Source organism: Chiloscyllium plagiosum, unplaced genomic scaffold, assembly GCF_037043375.1.
Source record: "Chiloscyllium plagiosum isolate Xiang-an unplaced genomic scaffold, Cpla_swu_hap1 HiC_scaffold_7, whole genome shotgun sequence".
Lineage (NCBI taxonomy): Eukaryota > Metazoa > Chordata > Chondrichthyes > Orectolobiformes > Hemiscylliidae > Chiloscyllium > Chiloscyllium plagiosum.
This window is the reverse complement of record NW_028270145.1, coordinates 52,680,838-52,708,496: the sequence shown is the minus strand read 5'-3', so window position 1 is coordinate 52,708,496 and position 27,659 is coordinate 52,680,838. Positions and strand designations below refer to the sequence as shown.

General features: G+C 40.0%; 1 protein-coding gene across 1 annotated transcript in view; it reads right to left on the bottom strand.

The window, feature by feature from the left end:
• Nucleotides 1-27,659, bottom strand: part of dnah9l (dynein, axonemal, heavy polypeptide 9 like) — a 432,311-nt gene that overhangs the window by 177,888 nt on the left and 226,764 nt on the right. Inside the window, exons 50-52 of the mRNA XM_043693603.2 lie at nucleotides 27,418-27,657; nucleotides 12,884-13,045; nucleotides 9,544-9,737 (exon numbers count right to left, since the gene is read on the bottom strand). Of these exons, the coding sequence (XP_043549538.2) occupies nucleotides 9,544-9,737; nucleotides 12,884-13,045; nucleotides 27,418-27,657 (596 nt within the window). The remainder of the gene's footprint in view (nucleotides 1-9,543; nucleotides 9,738-12,883; nucleotides 13,046-27,417; nucleotides 27,658-27,659) is intronic.

Sequence of the window (27,659 nt, the reverse complement as noted above, 5' to 3'; positions counted from 1 at the left end):
TCTAAATTGGAGAAAGGCCAATTTTGACGGTATTAGGCAAGAACTTTCAAAAGCTGATTGGGGGCAGATGTTCGCAGGTAAAGGGACAGCTGGAAAATGGGAAGCCTTCAGGAATGAAATAACGAGAATCCAGAGAAAGTATATTCCTGTTAGGGTGAAAGGAAAGGCTGGTAGGTATAGGGAATGCTGGATGACTAAAGAAATTGAGGGTTTAGTTAAGAAAAAAAAAGGAAGCATATGTAAGGTATAGACAGGATATAGATTGAGTGAATCCTTAGAAGAGTACAAAGGCAGTAGAAATGTACTTAAGAGGGAGAGCAAAAAGGGGACATGAGATAGCTTTGGCAAATAGAATTAAGGAGAATCCAAAGGGCTTTTACAAATACATTAAGGACAAAAGGGTAACTAGGGAGAGAATAGGGCCCCTCAAAGATCAGCAAGGAGGCCTTTGTGTGGAGCCGCACAAAATGGAGGAGATACTAAACGAGTATTTTGCACCAGTATTTACTGTGGAAAAGGATATGGAAGATATTGAATGTAGGGAAATAGATGGTGACACCTTGCAAAATGTCCAAATTACAGAGGAGGAAGTGCTGGATGTCTTGAAATGCATAAAGGTGGATAAAGCCCCAGGACCTGATCAGGTGTACCAGAGAACTCTGTGGGAAGTTAGAGAAGTGATTGCTGGGCCTCTTGCAGAGATATTTGTATCATCGATAGTCACAGGTGAGGTGCCGGAAGACTGGAGGTTGTTTAAGAAGGGTGGGAAGGACAAGCGAGGGAACAATAAACCAGTGAGCCTGACGTTGGCGGTGGGCAAGTTGTTGGAGGGAATCCTGAGGGACAGGATGTACATGAATTTGGAAAGGTAAGGACTGATTAGGGGTAGTCAACATGACTTTATGCATGGGAAATCATGTCTCACAAACTTGATAGAGTTTTTTGAAGAAGTAACAAAGAGGATAGATGAGGGCAGAGTGGTAGATGTGATCTACATGGACTTCAGTAAGGCGTTTGACAAGGTTCCCCATGGGAGATTGGTTAGCAAGATTAGATCTCACAGAATAGAAGGAGAACTCGCCATTTGGATACAGAACTGGCTCAAAGGTAGATGACAAAGGGTGGTGGTAGAGGGTTGTTTTTCAGACTGGAGGCCTGTGACCAGTGGAGTGCCACAAGGATCGGTGCTGGCTCCACTACTTTTTGTCATTTACACAAATGATTTGGATATGAGCATAAGAGGTATAGTTAGTAAGTTTGCAGATGACACCAAATTTGGAGGTGTAGTGGACAGTGAAGAAGGTTACCTCAGATTACAACAGGATCTTGACTAGATGGGCCAATGGACTGAGAAGTGGCAGATTGAGTTTAATTCAGATAAATGCGAGGTGCTGCATTTTGGGAAAGCAAGTCTTAGCAGTACTTATACACGTAATGTTAAAGTCCTAGGGAGTGTTGCTGAACAAAGAGACCTTGGAGTGCAGTTTCATAACTCCTTCAAAGTGGAGTCACAGGTAGATAGGATAGTGAAGAGGGCATTTGGTATGTTTTCTTTTATTGGCCAGAGTATTGAGTACAGGAGTTGGGAGATCATGTTGCGCATGTACAGGACATTGGTTAGGCCACTGTTGGAATATTGCGTGCAATTCTGGTCACCTTCCTATCGGAAAGATATTGTGAAACTTGAAAGGGTTCAGAAAAGATTTACAAGAATGTTGCCAGGGTTGGAGGATTTCAGCTATAAGGAGAGGCTGAACAGACTGGGGCTGTTTTCCCTGGAGTGTCAGAGGTTGAGGGGTGACATTATAGAGGTTTACAAAATCATGAGGGGCATGGATAGGATAAATGGTCAAAATCTTTTCCTGGGGTTAGGGAGTCCAGAACTAGAGGGCATAGGTTTAGGGTGAGAGGGGAAAGATATAAAAGAGACCTAAGGGGCAACGTTTTCACACAGAGGGTGGTACGCGTATGGAATGAGCTGCCAGAGGAAGTGATGGAGGCTGATACAATTGTAACACTTAAAAGGCATTTGGATGTGTATATGAATAGGAAGAATTTGGAGGGATATGGGCCGGGTGCTGGCAGGTGGGACTAGATTGGGGGGTTGGGATATCTGATCGGCATGGACAGGTTGGACTGAAGGGTCTGTTTCCATGCTGTACATCTCTATGACTTTATGACTCTAGATGGGGCTCTCTCTGCCAGTTTGCTGAGAATTGGTCTCTAAGGGTCTAGATACTAAATTACAAAGCAAAACCTCAAAGGTTGGAATTTCTGGATCAAAGGAAGATGTGGAGAAGTGGCTCAGTGCTGAGGAAAGCAGGGGCTGTGTCACTGGAAAGGTCAACACCTGAACAATGCTCAGGCCTGTGTTCTTCCAAACCAAGGAACTAGGAAAGTAAAGTGGGTGTTGAACTAAACAGTGGAGGTGGGGACCAAATATGCAAAGATGTTGTATATCAATGCTTACAGACAAGCTAAGGGAAGGTAATAGTAATGTGAGAAAAAGGGAGAGAGAATAGCAGGAACAGACAGAGAAAAAACAACCTAGGAATTGACAAACAATCCCCAAAGCTAAATAAGACCAGAAAACGTAAAAGCAGAATGAGGCCATTCAGCCCAGCGAGTCTGCTCTACTATTCAATGAAATCATGGCTGATCTGATAATCCTCATCTCCATTTATACAGTCATCGTCATACAACATGTAAACATACCCTTTGGTCCAACCCATTCATGCCAACCAATCTTCCCAAATTAAACTAGTCCCCATTATGTGTTTGGCCCATATACCTCCAAATCTTTCATATTTATGTTCCTTTCCAAATGTCTTTTACATGTTGTAACTGTACGTGCACCTACAACTTCCTCTGGCAGTTCATCCCACATATGAACATCTGTGTGAAAAAGCTGCCCCTCATGTCCCTTTTAAGTTTTTCTCCTCTCACCTTAAAAAATGTTCCCTATTTTGAACTCCCCTACCCTAACAAAAGACCTATTGCATATACCTTATCTATGTCCCTCATGATTTTATAAACCTCTATAAAGTCATCCCTCAATCTTCTATGCTCCAGCTATATAGGTTGGAAACTTTGGGCCTGTGGAATTACCTGTACCTGCTTATAATAAAAAGGATAGCCAAGAATAACATTAAAACACAAGATGGCTGAAAGGAGATGAGCGACATTAACAGTCTGTCCCACCCTTTAAGCACGGTGGCTCAGTGGTTAGCACTGCTGCCTCACAGCACCAAGGTCCCAGGTTCGATTCTAGCCTCGGGTGACTGTCTGTGTGGAGTTTGCACATTCTCCCCATGTTTGCGTGGGTTTCCTCCGGGTGCTCCGGTTTCCTCCCACAGTCCAAAGAGGTGCAGGTCAGGTGAATTGGACATGTTAAATTGCCCATACTGTTAGGTGCATTAGTCAGAGGGAAATAGGTATGAGTGGGTTACTCTTCGGAGGGTTGGTGTGGACTTGTTGGGCCGAAGGGCCTGTTTCCATACTGTAGGGAATCAAATCTAAAAACAATAATACCTTTGAAGAAACCTACTCCAAAGGCAGTTAAGGGGGCCTTGAGCAGCAACCATCCAAGAGAATAATGATAAGAACACACCTGAGAGAAACAAGCAAATATTCTCAGCTCAACTAATGAAACAACTGTTGTGCTACTTAGCGAATAAACACCAGATGCGAGATATTGTATACTAAACTCCCTAAATAGCTATCAGAACAACAGGTAGCTATTTCATAATAAAGTTTTTTTTTAATAACGCTGCAAGATTAAGTATCAGTGTCTAGTTAGAGATTCTCCAACATCAATATAGATATATATATAACTAAAACATTTATGCCGATGCGTGAAAGTTAATTGGCTTTAGGAAGTACCCTCATTAGCCCTGGACAAAATAGATTGTTCACAGCCATCAATGAAACAGTATTAGGAGTAGAAATAGCAATACCTAATTTTAACTAACTTCAGAACAGAAATCAATATTACAAATCTTGTAGCAACTAGTTAAAACTAAATCTCTTTTGTATTTTTACACACAATTAGAATGGTGGGAAACGTAAGAAGAATAACTGAATTTGATTTAAAAAAGCCCAAATACAATAAATGATTTTACGAATGATTTGGATGTGAACATAGGAGGTATAGTTATTAAGTTTGCAGATGACACCAAAATTGGAAGTGTAGTGGATAGTGAAGGAGGTTACCTCAGAGTACAACAGGATCTGGATCAGATGGGCCAATGGGCTGAGGAGTGGCAGATGGAGTTTAATTTAGATAAATGTGAGGTGCTGTATTTTGGAAAGGCAAATCAGGACAGGACTTATACACTCAACGTTAAGGTCCTGGGAAGTGTTGCTGAACAAAGAGTCCTTGGAGTGCAGATTCATAGTTCTTGAAAGTGGAGTCACAGGTAGATAGGATAGTGAAGAAGGCGTTTGGTATGCTTTCCTTTATTGGTCAGCGCATTGATTATAGGAGTTGGGAGGTCATGTTGCAGCTGTACAGGACACTGGTTAGGCCACTTTTGGAATAATGTGAGCAATTCTGACCTCCCTGCTATAGGAAGGATGTTGTGAAACCTGGAAGATTTCAAAAAAGATTTACAAGGATGTTGCCAGGATTGGAGGATTTGAGCTATAGGGAGAAGCTGACTAAGCTGGCGCTATTTTCCTTGGAGTGTCGGAAGCTGAGGGGTGACCAGATACAAGTTTATAAAACCATGAGAGGCATGGAGGGTAAATAGACAATGTCTTTTCCCTGGGATCGGGGAATCCAGAACTAGAGGGATTTAAGGCAAGAGGGGAAAAATTTAAAAGGGATCTAAGCAGCAACTTTTCCATGCAGAGGGTGGTGCATGTATGGAATGAGCTGCCAGAGGAAGTGGTGGACACTGGTACAACATTTAAAAGGCATCTGGATGGGTATATGAATAGGAAGGGTTTGGAGCAATATGGGCCAAGTGCTGGCAAATGGGACTAGATTAGGTAAGGCTCTCTGGTCAACATGGATGATTTGTTTCTGTACTATACACCTGTATGACCCTAAATAACAGAATTCAAGCTGTCCTTAAGAGGTAAGCCAGCCTGAAACAGCTCTAAGGGAGTATGGCCAATGACTCTGGAATGGGAATGAATAAGATGCACAGAAAGCACCCAAAGACTAGAGATTGTAATGGCTGGTAAACACCATGCAGTCATGGGAAGCTGAGGCTGGTCAAACAGGTGTCTATCACTGATTGGGTATATGGATTAGGAGGGAAGGACTGTAATTACGTTGTAATACAGAAATGTATAAAAATACTACAATATACTGTATGAGTTAGAGTGTGTCATTGATCTATCTTCTGATCTGAGAGAAAGATTAAGCAAGTAGCAGTTCGTACGTCGAGACCACATTCAGGGAAAATCCTTTGGCCCTGTCCTTGCTTTATCCAGTTTCTGCATGAGTAAACTTCCACCTGCTGCATCCTGCCAGCCTCCTGAGTCTTCATTCTCTTTCAGAGAAAATTGCTCCTACAGGGCCAATTTTAACCTTACCGACCAGTGAAATCAGGAGGATTAGGAGTTAAACATCAGCCAGGCAATTTATCGAGTACCATCTGGCTCCAAGCACACAATCTGAAATCTGAATTTATGCTTCTGAGTAAGTCCTTCTATAAATATGCAGGTCAGGGTCAGATGGTGTTCTTGCATTCAGCTGAAATTTCAGTCACCTGAGGAAGGAGGCGATTGTAGCTATATGCTTCTCTAATCTCTATGTTTCTATGTCTATCCATTGCCTCATTACTATCAGCTGGTCTATACAAGCAGATTCTTGTATTCTCTCCTGTTCCTTAGTTGTAATCAGTGTTTCAACTACGTGATCATTCTTACAGAAATCACTTCTTTTTATTCCTGGAGTTAGATGATTGATCATTATTGCTGTGTCTTTGTTCTTTTTGAACTTTCCAATCTTCTCTAAAGATCCAATAGTCTCTAAGTTAACTCCCAATCATGCCCAACCTGTAGCTCTAATAGCTACCATGCCAAACCTTTCCAATTGCACTTGTGCTGCCAATTCAGTTGTTATACCATGTGCCATAGTGTTCTTGTGTATGACATCTTGCAAATGTATAAGCTGAAGTTCAAAATTAACAGCCAAGTACAGTATTGAGTTGTTCAATGGATTGTCTCAAATTCTGATGTTAATTTTAAATAGGTCACACTTATTTACAATGTGATATGGGAGATGACAATCTTCATGCGATCGACTGTTTAAACATATATCATCACCTCAATATTGAAGGCAGATCAGCGAAGGTTCACTTGGCTGATAACCAGGTACGAAGGGACTGTCTTATGAGGAAAGGATGAGTAGATTGGGTCTGTACTCATTGAAATATAGATGAAATGAAAGGTGACATTATTGAAACGTGCAAGATTCTCAGGGGACGTTCCTGTCCTTTCCCCATAACACTTGATTTCCTTACTGATTGAAAATCTGTATATCTTTTGTCTGTTACAGTCCTTGCATGGTATTTTGTAAATAACATTAGTTTTGCTCATTGTCTGTATAGGGATCTCCGATATCAGGGTTCTTAGCAGAAGCAGTAATGCAGAGACTTGAACAAACAGCTCTGCCAACCATCCAACCCAAACTTTGGGTCCGTTATGTGGATGACACCTTTGTCATCACTTAACAAAACAAATTAGAGGAAACCTTCAAGACCATCAATAATATCCTTCCTGGCATAAAATTCACGCAAGTGGAGGAAAACAACAACAAACTGCCATTCCAGATGTCACAGTAGAGCAAACAGCCAATGGGGAACTTCAAACCAGCATCTACAGGAAAACACCACATATGGACCAAATATTGAACTACAGAAGCAATCATCCTAACACTCACAAACAAAGCTGCATCAGAACATTATTTCAATGAGCCAACACACACTGCAGCACAGAGGAACTACGCAGAGCAGAGTAAAATCACCTGTACCGTGTATTCAAAAAGAATGAGTACCAATGAATACAGTCCACCGATTTCTCAGCAACAAACCCAAACAAGCAGACAAAACACATCCAGAAATACTAGTCACTCTCCCCTACATCAAAGATATCTCAGAAATGACTGCTAGACTACTCAGACCCCTTGGTATCATGGTAGCCCACAAACCCACCAACACACTAAAACAGCAGCTAATGAACTTGAAAGACCCTATACAGACAATGAGCAAAACTAATGTAATTTACAAAATACCGAGCAAGGACTGTAACAAACACTACATTGGACAAACAGGCAGAAAACTAGCCACCAGGCTCCATGAACGCCAACTAGCCACAAAAAGACATGACCCTCTCTCACAAGTATCCTCACATACGGATGATGAAGGACACCACTTCAACTGGGACAACACATCCATCCTAGGACAAGTCAAACAAAGGCACGCACGAGAATTCCTGGAAGCATTGCATTCCAACCGGGACTCTATCAATAAACACATCGAGTTAGACCCCATCTATCACCCCCTGAGTAAAGGAACTGGAAGTGACTTCACCACAGGAAATGACATCACCAACCCAGAGAAACCCAAACATATAAATCGAAATCAGGAATCTTCAGCAGTGCTTCGCCTGAGGCCCACTGAAGATGTTACCTAGTAGGATAATGAAACATCTGGAAACGAACCTTCAAGCTCAGCGAGCAAACCTACATCCAGGTCCTCTAAGAATCCTGTATGCTTCAATAAGCTCAGTTCTCATTCTAAATTCCAATGAACACAGGCCTATCCTACTCAATCTCATCTCCTTGAAGTAAGTTTATATAATGTGGCAGCCATTGTAAAGACTTATCACAAATGAGAAGAACTAGTCCTGCACATTGGAGGGTATATGACATTAAAGTAGAATAGTAATCTGGATTCAGGTGGAAAGGTAGTACTGAGAATCAATAATGACATTTCTATCTTTAGTTTTTATGGAGATTAGGAAAATCAAATTGGCAGAGATAGTCATATGGAAAAGTTCATCAAATGTATTAGAGACATTTCTGAGAGCAATTTGTTGTGGATTATCAGGGAAAATGCTACTTGGGATCTGTTAAGACGTAGTGAGGATGGTTTAATAAATGATCTCAGAGTAAAAAAACTCACCTAAGAAACAGTGACCATAACATTGAAGAATTTAAAGTTCAGTTTGAGCATGAGAAACATGGGTTGGAAACAACAGTGCTGAATTTAAATAAAGGTAATTAGAAAAAAATGAGAGTAGAGTTGGCTGGAATGGACTGGGAAGGGGGTATCTCAGAAAAAGATGGTTGAGAAGGAGGGCAAACATTTAAGAAAATAGTTCATGACTCATGGTGAAGATATATTCCAGAAAGGAAAGGGTAATTCAACCATGGTTAACTAAGGAAGTTATTTATAGAATCAAATTGAAAGAAAAACACAGACAATATGGCAAAGACATGGTCCATTAGGATCCAGAAAATTGTCAGCCTACTGTTCCATCAGGATACTTAGTCAGCTTCTCTGGTGATTGAAATTTCATTCGGTTCCTCTTTGCCTTCCAATTCCTGATTTGCAGCTCTCAATAGAATGGTTTTGTATCTTCTATTGTGAGGACAGATGTAAAATATTCATTCACTTCACCTGCTATTTCCTTACTGTCTATTCTTCACTCCCAATTTTCACTCTCCAGAAGACCAAACCTCACTTTACTTATTGTTTTCTTTATTAAGTATCTGCAGAATCTCTTGTGATCCATTTTTACATTCCTAGCTAGCTTCTGGTCATACTCAAGAGTTCTGCCTCAATGAACCTTCTGTTCATTTTTTATATTCTAATCAATCACCTTACCTGCGGCTTACCTTTGTCTCGGTATATGCTATTTTCTGATGCTTTTCATAACTTGTTAATTAACCACGAATGGTGGGTCCTACTTATAGATAATTTTCTTTACAGTTGGAATATACTTATTATGAGTATTCTGAAATATCCCATTAAATGTCTATGACTGCTTCACTTCTGAGCTATTCCCTACCCTAATATATCAGTTCACTCCAGCTAGCTCAGTTTTCATTACCCACATAATTACCCTTTTTTAAGGTTAAAAATATTAGTCTTAGGTCCAATCTTCTCCCTTTCAAACTGTTTATAAAATTCTACATATTTGGTCGCTGCTCCCTATGGGTGCATTTACTCTAAGGTTGTTAATTACACTGTACCAAGTCTAATGTAACATGCTCTACGATAGTTTCTTACAACAGCATGTTCTAGAAACAATCTTGAAAGCATTCTATGAACTTATCATCCAGGTCTCCACTGCAAATTTGACATTCAGTTTAGTTGTACATTATAGTCATCTATGATCATTAAGACAAAGACTATATCGGAAAAGAATGAAATGTTTAATATATCAACTAACATGGGAACCAAGAAAGAAAGTTTGGTGATCAGCACTTTAGTTTCATTGGCATGAGGGGAGGTGGAAGAAAACTAGAGAATGATAACGAAAAAAACTGGTTTTAAAAAACTTCCTGTAGTTAATTGTACTTACATATGTTGCATTGCTTCTTTGAATAGGACAAGGTTCATCACTGCATGCAGTTCATTATAATGCTCCAGGGCATCTGTAAGAATTCTATGTAGGTTTTTCCAACTGGTTACAGGCAAATATCTGGGTTCTCCAACACCTTGGGCAAAGTGGCAGTAAATCAATGGCTTTTGGGTTAAAATATGTTCATCAATAACCTAAAATCAGAAATAACAACATGAATTAGTAGCATTCATGTAAGATTCTTACGTTCAGCCATTAGAGGCATAGAGTCATAGAGATGTACAGCATGGAAACTGATCCTTCGGTCCAACTTGTCCATGCTGACCAGATATCCTAAATTAATCTAATCCCATTTGTCGGTACCTGGCCCGTATCCCTCTAAACCGTTCCTATTCATACAGCCATCTAGAAACCATTTAAATGTTGTAATGGTACCAGCCTCCATCACTTCCATCAACACACCACCTTTTGTGTGAAAAAGTTTCCCCTTAGATCCCTTTTAAGTCTTTTCCCTTTCACCCTAAACCTATGCCCTCTAGTTCTGGACTCCCCCACCCCAGGAAGAGACGTTGTTGATTTACGCTATTCATGCCCCTCATGATTTTATAAGCCTCTATGAGGTCACCGCTCAGCCTCTGATGCTCCTGGGAAAACAGCCTCAGCCTGTTCAGTTTCTCCCTATAGCTCAAACCCTCCAACCCTGGCAGCATTCTTGTAAATCTTTTCTGAACCCTTTCAAGTTTCACAACATTCTTCCTATGATTAAATGTAATCAAATTAGTATGTGCCTAGCTAGTAGATGAGATAATAAATGATTTATTTGCATTACATCTTTCTTTATATTGAAAGCAAAACTTAATGGTTGAATTTTCTTCTGAACAGGAGGTCCAACTGATGGGATTCAAAATCCAGAATACAGAAAAATCCTCGGTGGCATATTCTAAACGCAGCCATCAAGGAAGTCATTGCTGGTGCTGCCATCTAAATGAAACCCCATGAATTGCCAGGGCAATCAGAGTGCTAGTAGCATAGCTGTGTCATGGTCAGTGTTAATGACAGGAATCCTGTGAAGAAAACCAACTTGAGGCTAAAGTATCTTAAATGGACAGTATCAAGTAGCAGTGCTACCCAGTTCTGCTCTTCATCAGAACTTGAGACGAAGAATCACCAGACCCAATACATTAAATCTGCTTTCTCTAGCAATTTCTGTTTGTCTTACAGTTCTGAATGTTGGGTCAAAACAGATTTTAAAAAGGGGGCAAATGTTTTAGCTGAGCAGTTACAGCTTCAAGATTTATTAAATTGTCAATTTGTTTCAACTTATGATCATAGTAGCTGATTTCCCATGGTATTGATCATGGATTTATATGGATCTGAATCCCAGATCCCTTTTTACATCAACACTTTGTCACCATTTCAGAAATACTCTGGCTTTTTCCTTTTGCAGTGAATAACTGCATTTCATTCCACACTAAAATGGCACTGACCATCTCCAACAAGACAAAATCAAACTATCATCCTTGGACATTAAATAGCTTTTTCATCACTGAATTCCCCACTGTCAACATCTTGGGAGTCACCATTGACCAGAAATTGAACTGAACTAGCCACATAAAAACAGTGGCTGCAAGGTCGGATCAGAGGCCAGGAATCCTGCAGCAAATAACACACCTCCTGACTCACCAAAGTCTGTTCATCATCCACAAGGTACAAGTTAGAAATGTGATGGAATATCACGACACTGAACAAGATTTCAGGACTCAATAATGGACCAATGTTATAATGGGACAAGGCTAAATGGTGCAACGTTAAATGAGCACTTCATTTGCTCAGCTTCAGTCTTTGTGTTTAATTTTGAGGCAATTCTATATTTTATGAATTGTGGACTCAACAGAATCTGATTTTGTGCTGTATAGGTGCCTTTCTCTGCTACGTTTCAATGTACGATTAGACATACTTCTGTGAGGCATTTTTAAATCTGTATAATTTAATAATTATATAATTTTAGTACTGCTTTACAATTAGTTATTTTTTAAAGTCTATGCTCTTGAATTGAATGACTGCAGAGTTGGTTAGACTTTGTAAACAATGTGGTAGCATTTCTATTATTTGCCAGATGTTTTATCTCTACAGGTAATCCCTGCATTGCGAATGGGTTCCATTCTAGAGCCCATTTGCAATTTCATTTGTTTGCAAGTCGGAATACAATGCAGGACAATATAAAGCAGCTGTTCAGTACTGGAAATGTTTGTATGTTGGATCTTTAAAATTACATCCTGCATGGGATCATGTTCATGAGCACAAACCTTCTTAACTTGGACGTTCAGAAATTGGTGAACCTTTGAATTTCTGTTATATTATCCTGAATTATTCAATAAAGCTTTAACTTGGTTGTTCTGTAATAAATTACTGCTTTAAAGCTTTTTAATTCAGTTTGTTGATAGCACTGTATCTCTCTACTGTTTATTGTGTTTTCCCACATTTTCAGAGTTTTCCCACCTTTTTAATCTCCAAATAGTGGATTTCCCATCTTATCCAGAGTTTTCCCACTTTCTGAAGCCAAGATGAAATTTCCTGTTTCCAGAAAGCAAGCATTTCCATGTTTCAAAGTCTAAGATACCAAGCACCCTCTTCGATGTAAATTGTCCTGTCAGACTTCAACAACAGATTTCTTTAAACATTATTCAATGGCAGAGCAAGCTCGAGGGGCCAATAGACTAATTTCTACTCCTAACCGGTATGTTCATATATATCTTATAAAAACATCCCCTACCACCAACAAATGGAACTTAGGTTGCCTGCTCTGTTGAGAAAAGACCTTATAAAGATCTATAAAATAATGAGGGGTATAGATAAGGTGAATAGCAGGTATATATATTTTAAGGTGAGGAGAAAATTTTTTTAAAAATTAAGGCATTTTTGTTTACATAAAGCGGCTCATGTGTGGAATAACCTTCCAAAGGAAATGATAGATGAGTGTACAGTTACAACGTTTAAAGATATTCAGATAAATACATGAATAAGAAATGCTTGGAGGGATATGGGCCAAGCGCAGGCAGGTCGGACTAGTTCAATTTGGGATTATGGTTAGCATGGACTGGTTGGACTGAAGGGTCTGTTTACTTGCTGTATGACTCTATAACTTAAAGACTCTTGCAAAATAAGTTGTTATTTTAGGATTGCTAATCATTTATGTATTAAAACAAACATATAGTTTAAGGCCATGAGAAAATGGGCTTCTACATCAATGTTAATGTTTGGATACTATTCTGCACTGAGGAGAAAATTTATGAAGCAGTCATAAAAATCTGTATTCAAATGTTACAACATTACATTGTACCTCAAAGTATCTCTTTGCAGTATCCATAAGGATTTTGTAGAAGTGTTCAATATCTTTTTCTTCCATGAGTTTGTCAGCATAGACTCTGGATGATTCATGAAGCCATAAATGGATCACATCTGGAGGTAGCCGTATACAATCCGGAGTTGCAAATAGGATACCCTAGAAACCAAAACAACAAGAATGCTGACAAGTCTTCTGAAAATAAAAATTATTACTTGAGTTTTTATAAAAATAAGACACATCCAAAAGGACTGCCTGTAGTCTTGCTCCAAGTAAGTCACTTTGCATTTTATTTTATAATGGGAGAAACATAAGATATATATTCTGCTGACACAGCAGGACCATACGTAAAATTGATTTTTTTCCTCAGGCAATTTTCATATATAGATATACCTTGAAATCAACAGAAGATTAATTATGGGGATGGTTTCACCACTGATTGAGGTGTTGGTGTTGCACTGGGGTGTACAAAGTTAAAAATCACAACACCAGGTTATAGGCCAACAGGTTTATTTAGAAGCACTAGCTTTTGGAGCGCTGTTCCTTCATCAGGTGATTGTGGAGAATAAGATTGTAAGACACAGAATTTATAGCAAAAGTTTACAGTGTGATGTAACTGAAATTATATGTTGAAAAAGACCTGGATTGTTTGTTAAGTCTCTCAACTTTTAGAATGACCATGTTGGTTTCAGTTCTTTGATATGTAAATTGCAAAACATTTTTTAAAACTTACATTCTCAAGTAAACTTTAACAAGTGGTGACGTGTCTACCCAGATAAGCTATTGAAGGTGTTAGCTCCGTGAGGCTGTCTGTGCCACAATGGTCAGACTGATTCTAATCTAAAAAACCCTGTACTTCCCAGGAGCCGAAAAACTATATCACATTCTTCGCAGCCTGCAACACAATATCAATGAGGATGAGCACCTTGCCAAGACCTTCCCCACACCTCCACTTCTCACCTTTAAACAGCTACCAAACCTCAAACAGATCATTGTTCGTAGCAAATTGCCCGGCTTTCAGAAGAATACCATACAACCTTGTCACGGTAGACACTGCAGGACGTGTCAGAGTGTCGATACGGATACCACCATTATGCATGGGGACAGCTCCCACCATGAACGTGGAAGGTACTCATGTGACTCAGACAACGTTGTCTATCTCGTACGCTGCAAGCAAGGATGCCCTGAGGCATGGTACATTGGCAAGACCAAACAGAAGCTATGGCTATGGATGAATGGACGCCGCAGAGCAATCAACAGACAGGAGCGTTCCCTCCCAGTCGGAGAACACTTCAGCAGTCCGGAACATTCGACCTTGGACCTTTGGGTGACTGTCCCCCAAGGCAGACTTCAGGACAGGCAACAACGAAAAGTGGCCGAGCAGAGGCTGATAGCCAAGTTCGGTAGCCATGGGGATGGCCCAACCGGACCCTTGGGCTCATATCACACTACAAGTGGCCCCATTGCACTATACATGCATCCTCTCTCAGACACTCATAAGTACAAACCCCACCTCTCTCTCCCCCCCTCCCCACCACACACACACACACACACACATTTATGTTTGTGGGGCAGGATTACATTTTACTTTGTTCAAAAACTGCATGAATCCATGTAAGATTCTGTAAATCCGTTTTTTAGATTAGAGTCAGTCTGAACATTGTGGCACAGACAGCTTCACAGGGAGCTAACACCTTAAATACCTTATCTGGGTCGACATGACACCAATTCGTAAAGTTCATTTGAGAATGTAACTTTTAAAAGAAGTTTTGCAATTTACAAATGAAAGAACTGAAACCAACATAGTCATTCTAAAAGATGAGAAACTTAACAAACAATTCAATATATAATTTCAGTTACATCACACTGTAAACATTTGCTATAAATTCTGTGTCTTACAATCTTATTCTCCACAACCGCCTTATGAAGGAGTAGCAGTCCGAAAGTTAGTGCTTCCAAGTAAACTACATCCCAGACTATAACCCGGTGTTATGTGATTTTTAACCTTTCACCATTGAGAAGGCCGAATACTTAACCTCATCATTAGTATCTTGGAGTCATTTGACTCCATGCTAAGCTGTCAACTCAATACCTGCTTCATCTCAAAAAATAACTACTTCCACTTCAAACCCAATGCATTGCTGAATCTCTGTCTTTGTTACCTTTAAGCTTGATTATTCCATTGTTCTCCTTCCACATTCCCCAAGTTTCAGTTCAGCCAAAACTCTGCTGCCTGTGTGCTAACTTGCAGAAGCCCTGTTTACTCATTATATATGCACTTACTCCTGCTCCTGCTGGGTCATATATTAAAAATTTCATCCTCATTTTAAACTACACTTATTCCCTGACTTTATAAATTACATCATTCCTGAGATTTGTGTAGCCCCTAATTTAGTTAATCTACAAGTGGCAACCATACCTTTAGCTGCCTAAGGTCCTCAACTCTGAAACTACTTTCCTAAGTCTCCTTGGCTCCTAACTTCTCTCTGATGTTTTAAGGTACACTTGAGAACCCCATTGCTATAGTCAAGCTTTGGTCACATGCCCTAATAGCTCCTTGAAGTCAAATGTTATTTGATAACACTCTAAAGTCTTGAAATGTTTCGCCTCATGAAAGGGGCTACATCCATTTAAAGTGGTGTTGATTGACACTTGAAATTTTTAGCATCCAAAGAAAATCAGAAGCAACCCTGAGGAAATAATTGGGTTTTTCTCACTTTTAACAGTTATATGTTATGGAACATTTGCTTTTATCAGTCATGGCATAAAGTATAAAAGCAAGGAAATAATGTTGGAATGTACAGAGCATTGGTCAAGCCATAACTAGAGTCATTTGTACAGTTCTGGTCACCTCACTACAGGAAGGATGTGATAGCACTAGAGTGCATTCAGTGGAGGTTCACTAGGATGTGGCTTGGGATGGAGAAATTGAACTATACAGAGAAACTGGATAGGTTTGGATTTTTTTCTCTAGAGTAGAGAAGACTGAGGTGTATAAGATTATGAGGGGTATGGACAGAATGAACGGACAGCAGCTGTTGGTTGAGGGGTCAATCATGAGGGGGCACAATTTTAGGGTATGGGGCAGGATATTTAGAGGGGATTTGGGAAATAGCTTTTTCATTCAGCGGGTGGTGGGAATCAAGAATGCACTGCCTGGGAAGGTAGTAGTGGCCGGCACCTTACAACCTTTAAACAATATTTGAATAAGACTTCAAATATCAAAGCATTCAGGGATATAAGATGAATGCAGGGAATTGGGATTAGCACACTTTTGGTGGGAATTATGTTGGATGCAGATTTGATGGGCCAAAAGGTCTTTTCTGCACTGTATGAATCTATAAATCTAAGTGTTGTCAAGACATTTCATGTTTAATATTCTGTGTTATCTATGTTTTATTTAAACCATCATTGATTCCAATGAAAAGAATATCTCATCTTTCAAGGAAATGAAAAATTTGACACAAAGTGTGTAAGCATCACAAGGGTGACTGATTTATGGGGACCTCTTCTGGGAACAAGATGACAGGTTTAGATAAAAATACAGCATCAATTACCACATCGCTCCTGCTCCTAATATGGCCAAAACCATTTACGATACAGGATGGCTAGATCACACAGCTATTCCTGATAACAATATGTCTGTTTTGGGTCCAATGCCCATTGTAAAACCCTGACATATTTCTGAGACAACAGAGCAGGCATAGTGTCAAAAGGGAGAGAATATACAAATTGTTAAACAACTTCATTAGTGGTCTTTAAAGGTTTTGTGGTTGGACCATGGCAAGTTACTCAGGAAACAGGTAAATAAATATTTTGCTTGTGAGGTTGCCCTCTAAAACTTACAGAATTAATGACTCAGAACACTGAGCTATTGTTTATGCTGAGTTGTAGGATATAAGGTGTTGTATTATTAGGGAATATTATATCATTTAGCGCACAATGCCCATGATTTTGTCTTAGGTTTCCCTGCCCTGTAAATTTCCAAAAGATCTCCAAAAATGTAAAATATTGATAGGTTCCTGGGAGTATATTCTTAAGTCTGGCAATATTTCTTTCGACTTACCTTTATCTATGCTTAAAAATGTCAGTAACTACAATGTTATTTTGTATCCTGAACTGTTCTTAAACACAACTGAATGTTGTTTTTTCCCTCCCCAATCACCAAACCACTATCTCTGGTAACTACAAGTTTAGATATTTCCTAATCAACCTGATAAGAGATGTGATTACACATTTCTGGAGCAGATGGGACTTGACCCTGGACCTACCTTGTTCAGAGGTAGGGACACTACTACTGTGCCACAAGAAACACTCAATTACAATGTTTTCTTTTTATTTCCATACACAGAAGTGCTATTACACACAACTGAGCAGCTTACCCACAACCAAAATCACTTTTTTTTCTTTTAACCACCACCAGTAATCATCCATGTATCCAAACAAATATTTACAAGCAAATCACATTATGGGCAATGCGAGTCATCAAAAGTGAGGGCGGGGGAAGGGTGAGGGGGATGTGGCAACTACAATGTTCAATTTTTTAAAAATTGTTTTTATTGAACCTATTTTTATAATCAACCGGTTCAGAGATATCATTACACATCTCTTGAGCAGGTGAATAGGGAACAATGGCCTCCCAAGTCCAAGAGTAGGTACACTACCACTGCGCCATAAGAGAGCTCCATTTTAACATTCCGATATTTTTCTAACCAACCTGCTCAGATATATTATTACAAACCTCTAGAGAAGGTGGGACTTAAACCTGGGCCGACTGGCTCAGAGGTAGGAACATTAACACCGCACCATTAGAGTCCACACTACAATGTTTACTTAATTAATTTTTATTTAACCAATCTGTACAGAGACATTATTACACCTCTGGAGCAGATGGGACTTGAACCTAAGCCTCTCAGTCCAGAGGTAAGGACTCTATCTCTGTACAACAAGAGGGCCCCAATGGTATTACAGATTTCTAGAAAAGGTGGGACGCGAACCTAAGCTTACAGCACCAAAGGTAGGGACACTATCACTGCACCACAAGGGCTCATACTACAATGTTTACATTTCTTAACTTGATAAAATACAGATGTTTATCCTTTGAGAATTAATTACCTTAGTTCAATTCCAAACTTCAACCTATTTATTGTTTGAAGAACTCAACTTAGATTGAGGAAAGATGCTGAATGTCTAATACCGAATGACTTTTGAAGTTTAAAGAATATTTACAATTTCAGCTCCAGCTAATAAGGAATAAAGTTACAAAGTCTCCATCAACGGTGACCCACTCAACACTGATATTTTCTACAAACCCATCAACACCCAGAGCTACCTGGATTACACCTCCTCCCACCCTGCCTCCTGCAAAAATGCTATCTCTTATTCCCAATTCCTCCGCCGTTTCTGCTCCCAGGAGGACCGGTTCCACCACAGAACACATCAGATAGCCTCCTTCTTTAAAGACCACAACTTCCCTTCCCACATGGTTGGAGATGCCCTCTAATGCATCTCATCCACGTCTCACACCTCCATCCTCAAATCTCACCCCTCCAACTGCAACAAGGACAAAACCCTCCTGGTCCTAACCTTTCACCCTACCAACCGCCGCATAAGCCACATCATCCGCCGACATTTCCGCCACCTACAAACCAGGGATATAGTTCCCTCCCCACCCTTATCCGCTTTCTGCAAAGACCATTCCCTCAGTGATTACTTAGTCAGGTCCATGACCCCCACCCCCCCAACAACCCACCTTCCCCTCCTGGCACCTTGCCCTGCCACCGCAGGAATTGCCAAACCTGCCCCGCTTCACCTCCATCCAAGGCCCCAAAGGAGCCTTCCACATCCATCAAAGTTTCACCTGCACATCGACAAATATCACTTATTGTAATCGATGCTCCCAATGCAGTCTCCTCTCCATTGGGGAGACAGGACGCCCTCTTGCAGAGCGCTTTAGGGAACATCTCCGGGATATCTGCGCAGCCCTATGGCCGAACACTTCAACTCCCCCTCCCACTCTGCCGAGGACATGCAGGTACTGGGCCTCCTCCATTGCCACTCTCTTACCGCCTGATGCCTGGAGGAAGAACGCCTCATCTTCTGCCTTGGCATCAACTCCATGGCATCAATTGGATTTCACCAGTTCCTCATTTCCCCTCTCCCCACCTTATCCCAGTTCCAACCTTCCAGTTCAGTACGACCTCATAACGTGTCCCATTTGTCCATCTTCTTTCCTACCCATCCACTCTACCCTCCCCTCTGACCTATCACCTTTACCCCCACCTCCATCCACCTATTGCACTCTCAGCTACCTTCCCCCAGATCCCACCCCTCCACTTCTGGGTTACCCGCTTTCGTCAAGGTAAAATGTCAATACAGTGTTATTTTCGTCCTGGCCTCAGTTTTTGAAATAGACACATCACAGGACATTTTATGAAAGTGTAATCCTTAATTCAAAGGCATATTCCATTCAATGTAAAGTGATGTTACTTCAGCCCTTTTTGAAAGGTTTGTATCTCCATACAGCAACATTTTTATTTTTAAACATAACAATCTTTTCCCTTTGCTATGAAATTTCATTTTAACTGCACAGGTAATGAAGATTATCTGTATAAGTGGTTGTAGGTCTTAGGGTCTCGGGGATAGATGGGTAAAGTAGACAAGTAGACTAACTTCTGCTCTCACTTCAACTCTAGAACTTTGGGCTAAGATTGCAATGTGATCTGGAGCTGAATAGCCCTGGCAATATCTGAACTGAACATCACTCAGCAGGTTATTGGTGAATAATGATACATAAATAGAAATATCAAAGACATTCTCCATCCCTATGTTGATGATTGAGAGTAAACTAATGGGGTGGTAATTGATTTGTCCGCTCTTTGTATGTGACATATTTTGACAATTTTCTACAGTTGGGTCAATGACAGTTGTAGCTTGGCTAAGGTGCAGTTAGTTTTGGGGAGCACAGGTTCTTCAGCACTGGCTGGGATTTTGTTGGGGCTTTCATTATGTCCAATGTGTTCAGTCATTTCTTGATATCACATGGAATGAATCAACTTGAGGGAAGATTGGCATTTGTGTTCTTGGGGACCTGAGGAGGCTCAAATGAAACACTCACTTCACATTTCGGACTGATTACCGTTGCCAAAACTTCATTGTTGCTTTGTGCAGTGACATGCTGGAGTCAACAGCACTGAGCTAAATAATCACGTTTTGGCAATACATGAACATCGAAATGGGGCAACACAGTGGCTCAGTGGTTAGTACTGCTGCCTCAGAGCACCAGGGACCCAGGTTTGATTCCAGCCTCAGGCAACTGTGTGGAGTTTGCACATTCTCCCCGTATCTGTGTGGGTTTCCTTCAGATGCTCTGGTTTCCTCCCACAATCCAAAAATGTGCAGGTTAGGTGAATTGGCCATGCTAAATTGCTCATTGTGTTCAGAGATGTGTAGAAGAGGTAAATTAGTCAGGGGTAAATATAGGGTAGGGGAATGAGGCTGGGTGGGTCACTTTTAATCCTGGATGCATTGCCCCAGTCGAATTGGTGTCCTTCATTATCTGTATGTATGGATACAAGTGATAGCTAGCATGTCTCTTGGTGGCTAGTTGGTGTTCGTGTACTCTGGTGGCTAATTTCGTTCCTGTCTGCCCAATGTAGTGTTTTTGGCACCCTTTACATGGTATTTTGTATATAAATGTTAATCCTTTTGGTTGTGGGTATGGGATCCTTTATACTTGTTAGTAGCTGTTGTAGTGTGTTAATTTGTTTGTGGGCTACCAGGGGTCCGAGTAGTCTGGTGGTCATTTCTGATATGTCCTTAATGAGTGGCAGTGTGGCCAGTGCGTTTGGAAGTGTTGTGAAGGACTGTGCTTTTTAGGTACCCGTTGTTTCAGAAGATGTTATGTAGGTGTTATCCTTCTACTTTGTGCAGTTCCAGGGTGCTGCAGTGTATTATGTCTCACTCAACTCTGTTTGTGGTTGTTGGGATAGTTGCTGATGAAAGGCTTATAGCCGAAATGTTGATTCTCCTACTCCTCGGTTGCTGCCTGACTGACAGCGCTTTTCGAGCATCACACTCTCAACTCTGATCTCCAGCACCTGCAGTCCTCACTTTCTCCTAGTTGCTGTTGTAGTTGAGTACTTGGTCTGTGTGGGTGGCCTTCCTGTATCTGCTGGTATCAAGCTCCCCATTAGCTTTGCGTTCAACCAGTATGCCCAGGAAGGCAAGTTGGTTGTTATTCTCTTCTTCCTTTGTCAGTTTTATGCTGGTAAGGATGTTGTTTATGAGCTGGTGAGTTTCCTCTAGTTGTGAGCGTTTGGTAATGAGAAAAGTGTAATCTATATAGCGGATCCACAGTTTAGGCTGGATAATGGGCAGTGCTGTCCAATCTAGTCTTTGTATGACTATTTCTCCTATTAGCTCTCATATCAGTGATCCCATGGGTGTTGAAGCACGACTACCTCATCCTCATTGGCCAGGTATATAAACAAATCAAGGAACACTCATGGGATCACAGATATCAGAACGAATAGAAAAGTGATCATGCAAAGACTAGAATGCTCAGCATTGCCTGCTATCCAGCCTAAACTGTGGATCCATTATGTAAATGACACCTTTGTAGTTTCCAAACACTCACAGCTAGAGGAATCCCATCAACTCATAAACAACATCCTTACCGGCATAAAATTCACCGAGGAAGAAAAGAACAACAACCAACTCCGTTCCTGGACATAATGGCCAAATACAAGGCCAATGGGAACCTCTAGACCAGCAAATACAGGAAGGCCACCCAGAGGCCAAATAATCAACTACAACAGCAACTATCCCAACAACCTCAAACAGAGCTGCATCAGAACATTGTTCAAGTGAGCCTTAATACACTGCAGCACCCTGGAGCTGCTTTAAGCAGAAGAAGAACACTTACACGTCTTCAGAAACAGCAGGTACCCAGAAAGCATAGTCCACCAATACTCACACAACAGACCACAACAGGAAGACACAACACATCTGTACACACTGGCATTCATTAGGGACATATCAGAAATGACCACCAGACTATTCTGACCCTTGGATATTATGGTAGCCCACAAACCAACTATGACAGCTACTAACAAGTATAAAAGATCGTACACCTACAACCAACAGGACTAGTATACACAAAATACCATATAAAAACTGCCAAAAACACTACCTGGGGCAAAAGGAAGGAAATTAGCCACAAGGGTACATGAACATCAACAAGCCACCAAGAGACATGACAGCTATCACTTGTATCCATACACACAGATAATGAAGGACAATGCATCCATCCTAGGACAAGCCAAACTGAGTCATACATGGGAAATCCTAGAAGCCCAGCAATCAACTTGGAACTCTATTAACAAACATGTAGAATTAGACCCCATGTACCAACCACTAAGAAACAGAACCAACAGCTAAACTGGAAATGACATCACCAACCCCAGTAGATCCAGACATATAAATATCAAGCGGGACATAACACCAATGCTTCACCAGAGGTGCACTACCGGTGTTACCTAGAATGATGACGAAATGTCTGCGAACAAACTTACCAGCTCGGCAAGCAAGTCAACAACCTTAAATGTAGAAAAGAAAACAGGAGAACCATTAAGCCCTTTGAGCATACTCAGACATTCAATATGATCATAGCTGATCATCCAACTCAGTACTTTGTTCCCACTTTCTCCCCATATTTTTTCATACTTTTAGCTCCAATAACTATGTCTAAGTTCTTCTTGGAAACAGTCAATGTTTTGACAACCACTTTCTGTGGCAGAGAATTTCACAGGCTCACCACTCTCTGTGTAAAGAAATTTCTCCCCAGCTCAGTCCTGAATGGCTTATCCCCTATCTTTAAACTCTGAACCTGGTTCTGGACTCTCCAATTATCGGGAACATCTTTTCTGTGTTTACCCTGTCTAATGCTGTTAAAATTTTATAAGTTTCTATAAGATTTCCCCCCCCCCCCCATTTCTTCTAAACTCCAATGACTATGGTCCATTATCCCTTGACACATTAATCCTGTCATCCCAGGAATCAGTCTGGTAATCTTTTGCTACACTCCCCCCATAGCCAGAACATCAAATAAGACCAAAACTGCACACAACCCTCCTGGTGTGGTCTCAACAAATCCTTATCTAATTGCAGGAAGATACCCTTGCTCTTATATCTTTGTAGTATTTTCCTCAATACTGATGTCAGGCTATTTGGTCTATAATTTCATGTTTTCTTTCTATGTCCATTTTTAAATAGAACTAGTGTAACTGTTCTTTCATAGTCTATAGAAACCTGACAGATGACCACCAATGCATCCACTGTTTCTAGGGTCCGTATGTACTCTGGGACAGAGATTATCAGGCCATGGGGATTTATTGACCCCAAATCCCATCAATTTCCCCAACATCATTTTTCCTACTAATACTGATTCCTTTTGGTTCCTCCTTTTGTTTTGACTCTGTGTTCACCAATACTTTTAGGACGTCATTTCTGAGCTCCTTTGTGAAAACAAAACCAAAGTATGTATTTAATTGATTTGGCAGCATCTGTGGAGAGAAGGCAGGGTTAATGTTCTGGCTCCAGTGACCCTTTTGTTTTAGCGACTCGACCTGGGTTTTTCCAGAATTTTCTTTTTTTTTTGCTTTTGCTTTTCAGCATCCACAGTTCTTTGGGGGGTCTTTTTGTACACATTTAATTGATTTGCCATATATTTTATCCCCCATTATAACTTCCTTGTTTCTGACATGAAAACAAAATTGCAAGAAAGCTTTGGATAGCATTTCTGTATGGGGTGTAACCAGTGAACCAACTACAAATTGCATCCAAATTTGCACGCACTTCAGTGCTCACATTTCTGGCCACTTACTTGCATATTCACAAACATAAAATCCACCTTGAAGCAGTGTAATCAGCTTATTAGAATGAATGTCTGAAAAAAAGTGTATTTCCTTCATAAAATAAACTACGAATGTATTTAGGAGTGATAACTTGAAGAACGTTGATTAATAAAGCTTAAATGGGCTTAGCACAAAAATAAGCATTTTAATCAGTACTTAGTACACCACTTGTGAGCAACTTGATTTTGAGGATGTGAAAATTACTTACATCTATCCAAAACCATTAGCTAGTTATGTGTTGATGTGTCGTAGCCAGTTTCTTAATTACAAATTAATGGTTATTGATTTAAACACAGTCTTTTTAAACCAATGCAACAATCAGAGGTTGGTTCCAATTTCAAAGCAGTATAATATGCTTCACAGACCGCGTTGGATAAGTTGAACAATTTTCCACTCTCAATAAATTTAGTAGACAAAATATGCCATTAGTTGATTGATTATGTGGATCAGCATTGAATTATTCCTAACTGTTGCCCAGTCACTGCTAATAATAATTTGAATTGTGGAAAAGCAACATTAATAACATTTTGCATAGCAGCATGTTTCAGTTTACTTTGTTAAACAGTATCACAATCCCCCTGTAAAAGTAAAAAAAACATACTTTTTGAGAGTCTTAGTGAAGAGGGAAAGTAGGAACTCTCATTTAGACAGTAGCACATCTTACTTGTCTGCAAGTCCCCTCTCCAAACAATGTTTCGTTCCTTTTCAACCCGTTTCCCGAAGGCATATTGAACACAAATGATTGAAGTGGGCACAGTTTTAATGTTAATTATTTTCTGCTTACAGTTAAGAGTCATAGAATCTTACAGCATGGAAAGAACCCCTTTGGCACCTCGCATCAGCAGCTGTCATCAAGCACCTATTTACTCTAATCCCATTTTCTTGCACTTGGTCCCTAGCCTTGTACACATCCAAATATTTCTCAATGTTGTGAGGGTTTCACTATCCTTTCAGGCACAGAGTTCTAGATACTCAGCATGCTCTGGGTGAAATAACTTTCCTGAAATTTCCTCCAAACATCCTGCCCCCTATGTTAAACCTATGTCCCCTGTTATTGACCCCGCTCGGGGAAGTTTTTTGCGCCTCATAATTTTATATTCCTCAATGGTGTCCTCTCTCAGTATTATCTGCTCTAAGGAAAACAACACCAGCTTATCTAACCCCCCTTCGTAGCTGAAATACTTCAGTCTAGCCAGCATCCTGGTGAATCCTCTCTGCAGGAAATGTGTTGCTGGAAAGGAAGGGCTTATGCCCGAAACGTCGATTCTCCTGTTCCCTGGATGCTGCCTGACCTGCTGCGCTTTTCCAGCAACACATTTCCAGCTCTGATCTCCAGCATCTGCAGACCTCACTTTCTCCTCAATCCTCTCTGCACCCTCACTAGTACAATCTCATCCTTCCTAAAGTGCGGTAACCAGAAATACATTCAGTACTCGAACTGAGGTTTAACTTACATCTTATGCCATTCCATCATAACTTCCCTGCTCTTGTATTCAATACCTTGACCAATAAAACCAAAGTATCCCATATACCTTCTTAACTCCTTCTTGTCTATCTGTTTTGCTGCTTTCATAAATCTATGAAAGCACACAGTCTTTCTAATCCTCTGTACTTCCTTGGGTCCTACTGTTCATCATGTATGCCCAAAATGCATCAATCACACTTTTCAGGATTAAATTTCATTTACTCATCTGACCAGCCCATTTATATTATCCTGCATCTAAGGCTTTCCTCTGGGTTATTTCCCACCAACAATTTTCACACCTCTACAGACTTACTGATTGTAAGTATCTTCATGTCTATATTTAATGTATACTACAAACAACAAGGGACCAAACATCAAATCCTGCGGTACCACTGGACACAAGGCTTCTAGTCATTAAAACGTCTTTCAACTATTTCAATTGGTCTTGAGTCGCTAAACCAAATTTGGATCCAATTTGCCAAATGGCTATTGTTCCCTGGGCTCTTATCTTCTTGGGTACAGAACCTGTTTATCAGGATGCTGCCTGGCTTGAAGGACATTAGCTATGAAGAAAGATTGGACAATCTTGGAAGAAGGGCCTGTGCCCGAAACGTCGAATCTCCTGTTCCCTGGATGCTGCCTGACCTGCTGTGCTGTTCCAGCAATAAAGTTTCAACTGGTTACTCTCTTTTCCTAATATACTTAGAAAATGTCTTGGATTTTCCTTTATTTGACCCATCTTTGTTCTCATACTTCTTTATGTAACTCTCTGCACTTCCTAAACTCCTCTAGGGCTTCAGCTGTTTTGATCCTCTGAGTATTTGCAATAAGTTTCCTTTTTTTCCCTGATGCATTCCTATGCATCGCATGATATCTAAGGTTCTGTGGACTTAGTGGAACCACCTTTCACCTTTGCTGGAACATGTTGGCCTTGCACTCTACTTCCATTTTGAATGACTCCCACTGCTCTGATGTAGATTTTCCAACAAGTAATTTCACCCAATCACTTTGACCATATCCTGTCTCTACATTTTAAAAATCAACCTTTCCCAAACTCATAAACTTTACTTTCAGTCTAACTTGGTCCTTTTTCTTCACTCACTTAAATCTTACTGAGCTTTTCTTACTATCGGTGAATTGTTTCCCCACTGACATTTTTAAAATGTGTCTGGCTTGTTCACTAAAATTAGATCCAGTACTGCCCTCTCTTGTAGGACTTTCTATGTGCTGATTTAAAAAAGTTCTCTTGGATAGATTTTAAGAATTCTTACCCTTTTTTCATACTTTGTGTATTTCAATTAATATAAGGAAATTGCAAATCCCTATTATTACATAATTCTTTTTTCAGCCGTGCACATTTTATTGATAATTTATTTAAAGCTATCGAAAATAAATGGCAGTTAGGACAAATTTCGATTTTTAATTAAATGCAACTAGGAATATTTTGATTGTGTCTATTCTTTTTGGTGTAAAACAGAGGTTGCAAAGTTAACTACTATAAAAATCTGGCTCTGCATTGCCAGAACACCCTGCAGGTCTGGTTATGGGGAGAAGATCAAGTTAATTTCTAATTCCTATTTTGGCACACTGAAAATTTAAATAGTTTTCATTTGTGGAAATAATGCTTACTGGCAATAAATACTGCAGCAAAAAATTACAATATATTAACTTCAATCTCTATTGCAAACAATTAACAATATGATTTATAATAGCGTAATTTCAGATTTTATGTACTTCATAATCAACCTTTGGCATGGATGTAAATAATACCATGGTATACAACATTAAAACAGAAAAATAAGGGCCTGCATTTATATAGTGCTTTAAAGGCAATGAAATACTTTTTAATTATAGTCATACTCGCATGACCTAAATAGTGACTTGATTACTAACATGTTAAATGTGTATTTTCATTAGTGGAATTATATTTTTAATGTTCAAACAGCAAGGGTTAACAGAATGTTCACTGGAAATGTGAAATATATTAACACTGTCAATACATAAAATGCACATGTAAATGGAATACTTAAAAGAACTTGTATGAGAGAAGTTGGTTTTAAAATGTTATTTGCGAAATAGTTTTTACAGCAACTGATTACATCCAATGTCATGAATCAAAGTAACAGTTAATATTCAAATAGTAAATATACCTGGAAAATGTTGGACAGATCTCGTAGGTTAAAAATATAATGGAATCTAATTGCTGTAGGCAGAAAATTTTGAGTCATTTTCTGATGAAGACAGATTGCAGCCTGAACGACAGTATGAACAATTTTTATTACGCTGTGAGTGAAACTGTGTTCTTGAAAATGAGCATTAAGAATGTTGCTGTATATGGTGGCCAGCGCATCTGCTCCAGGGAAATTAACTGCAAAAACAGAGAAATGTCTCT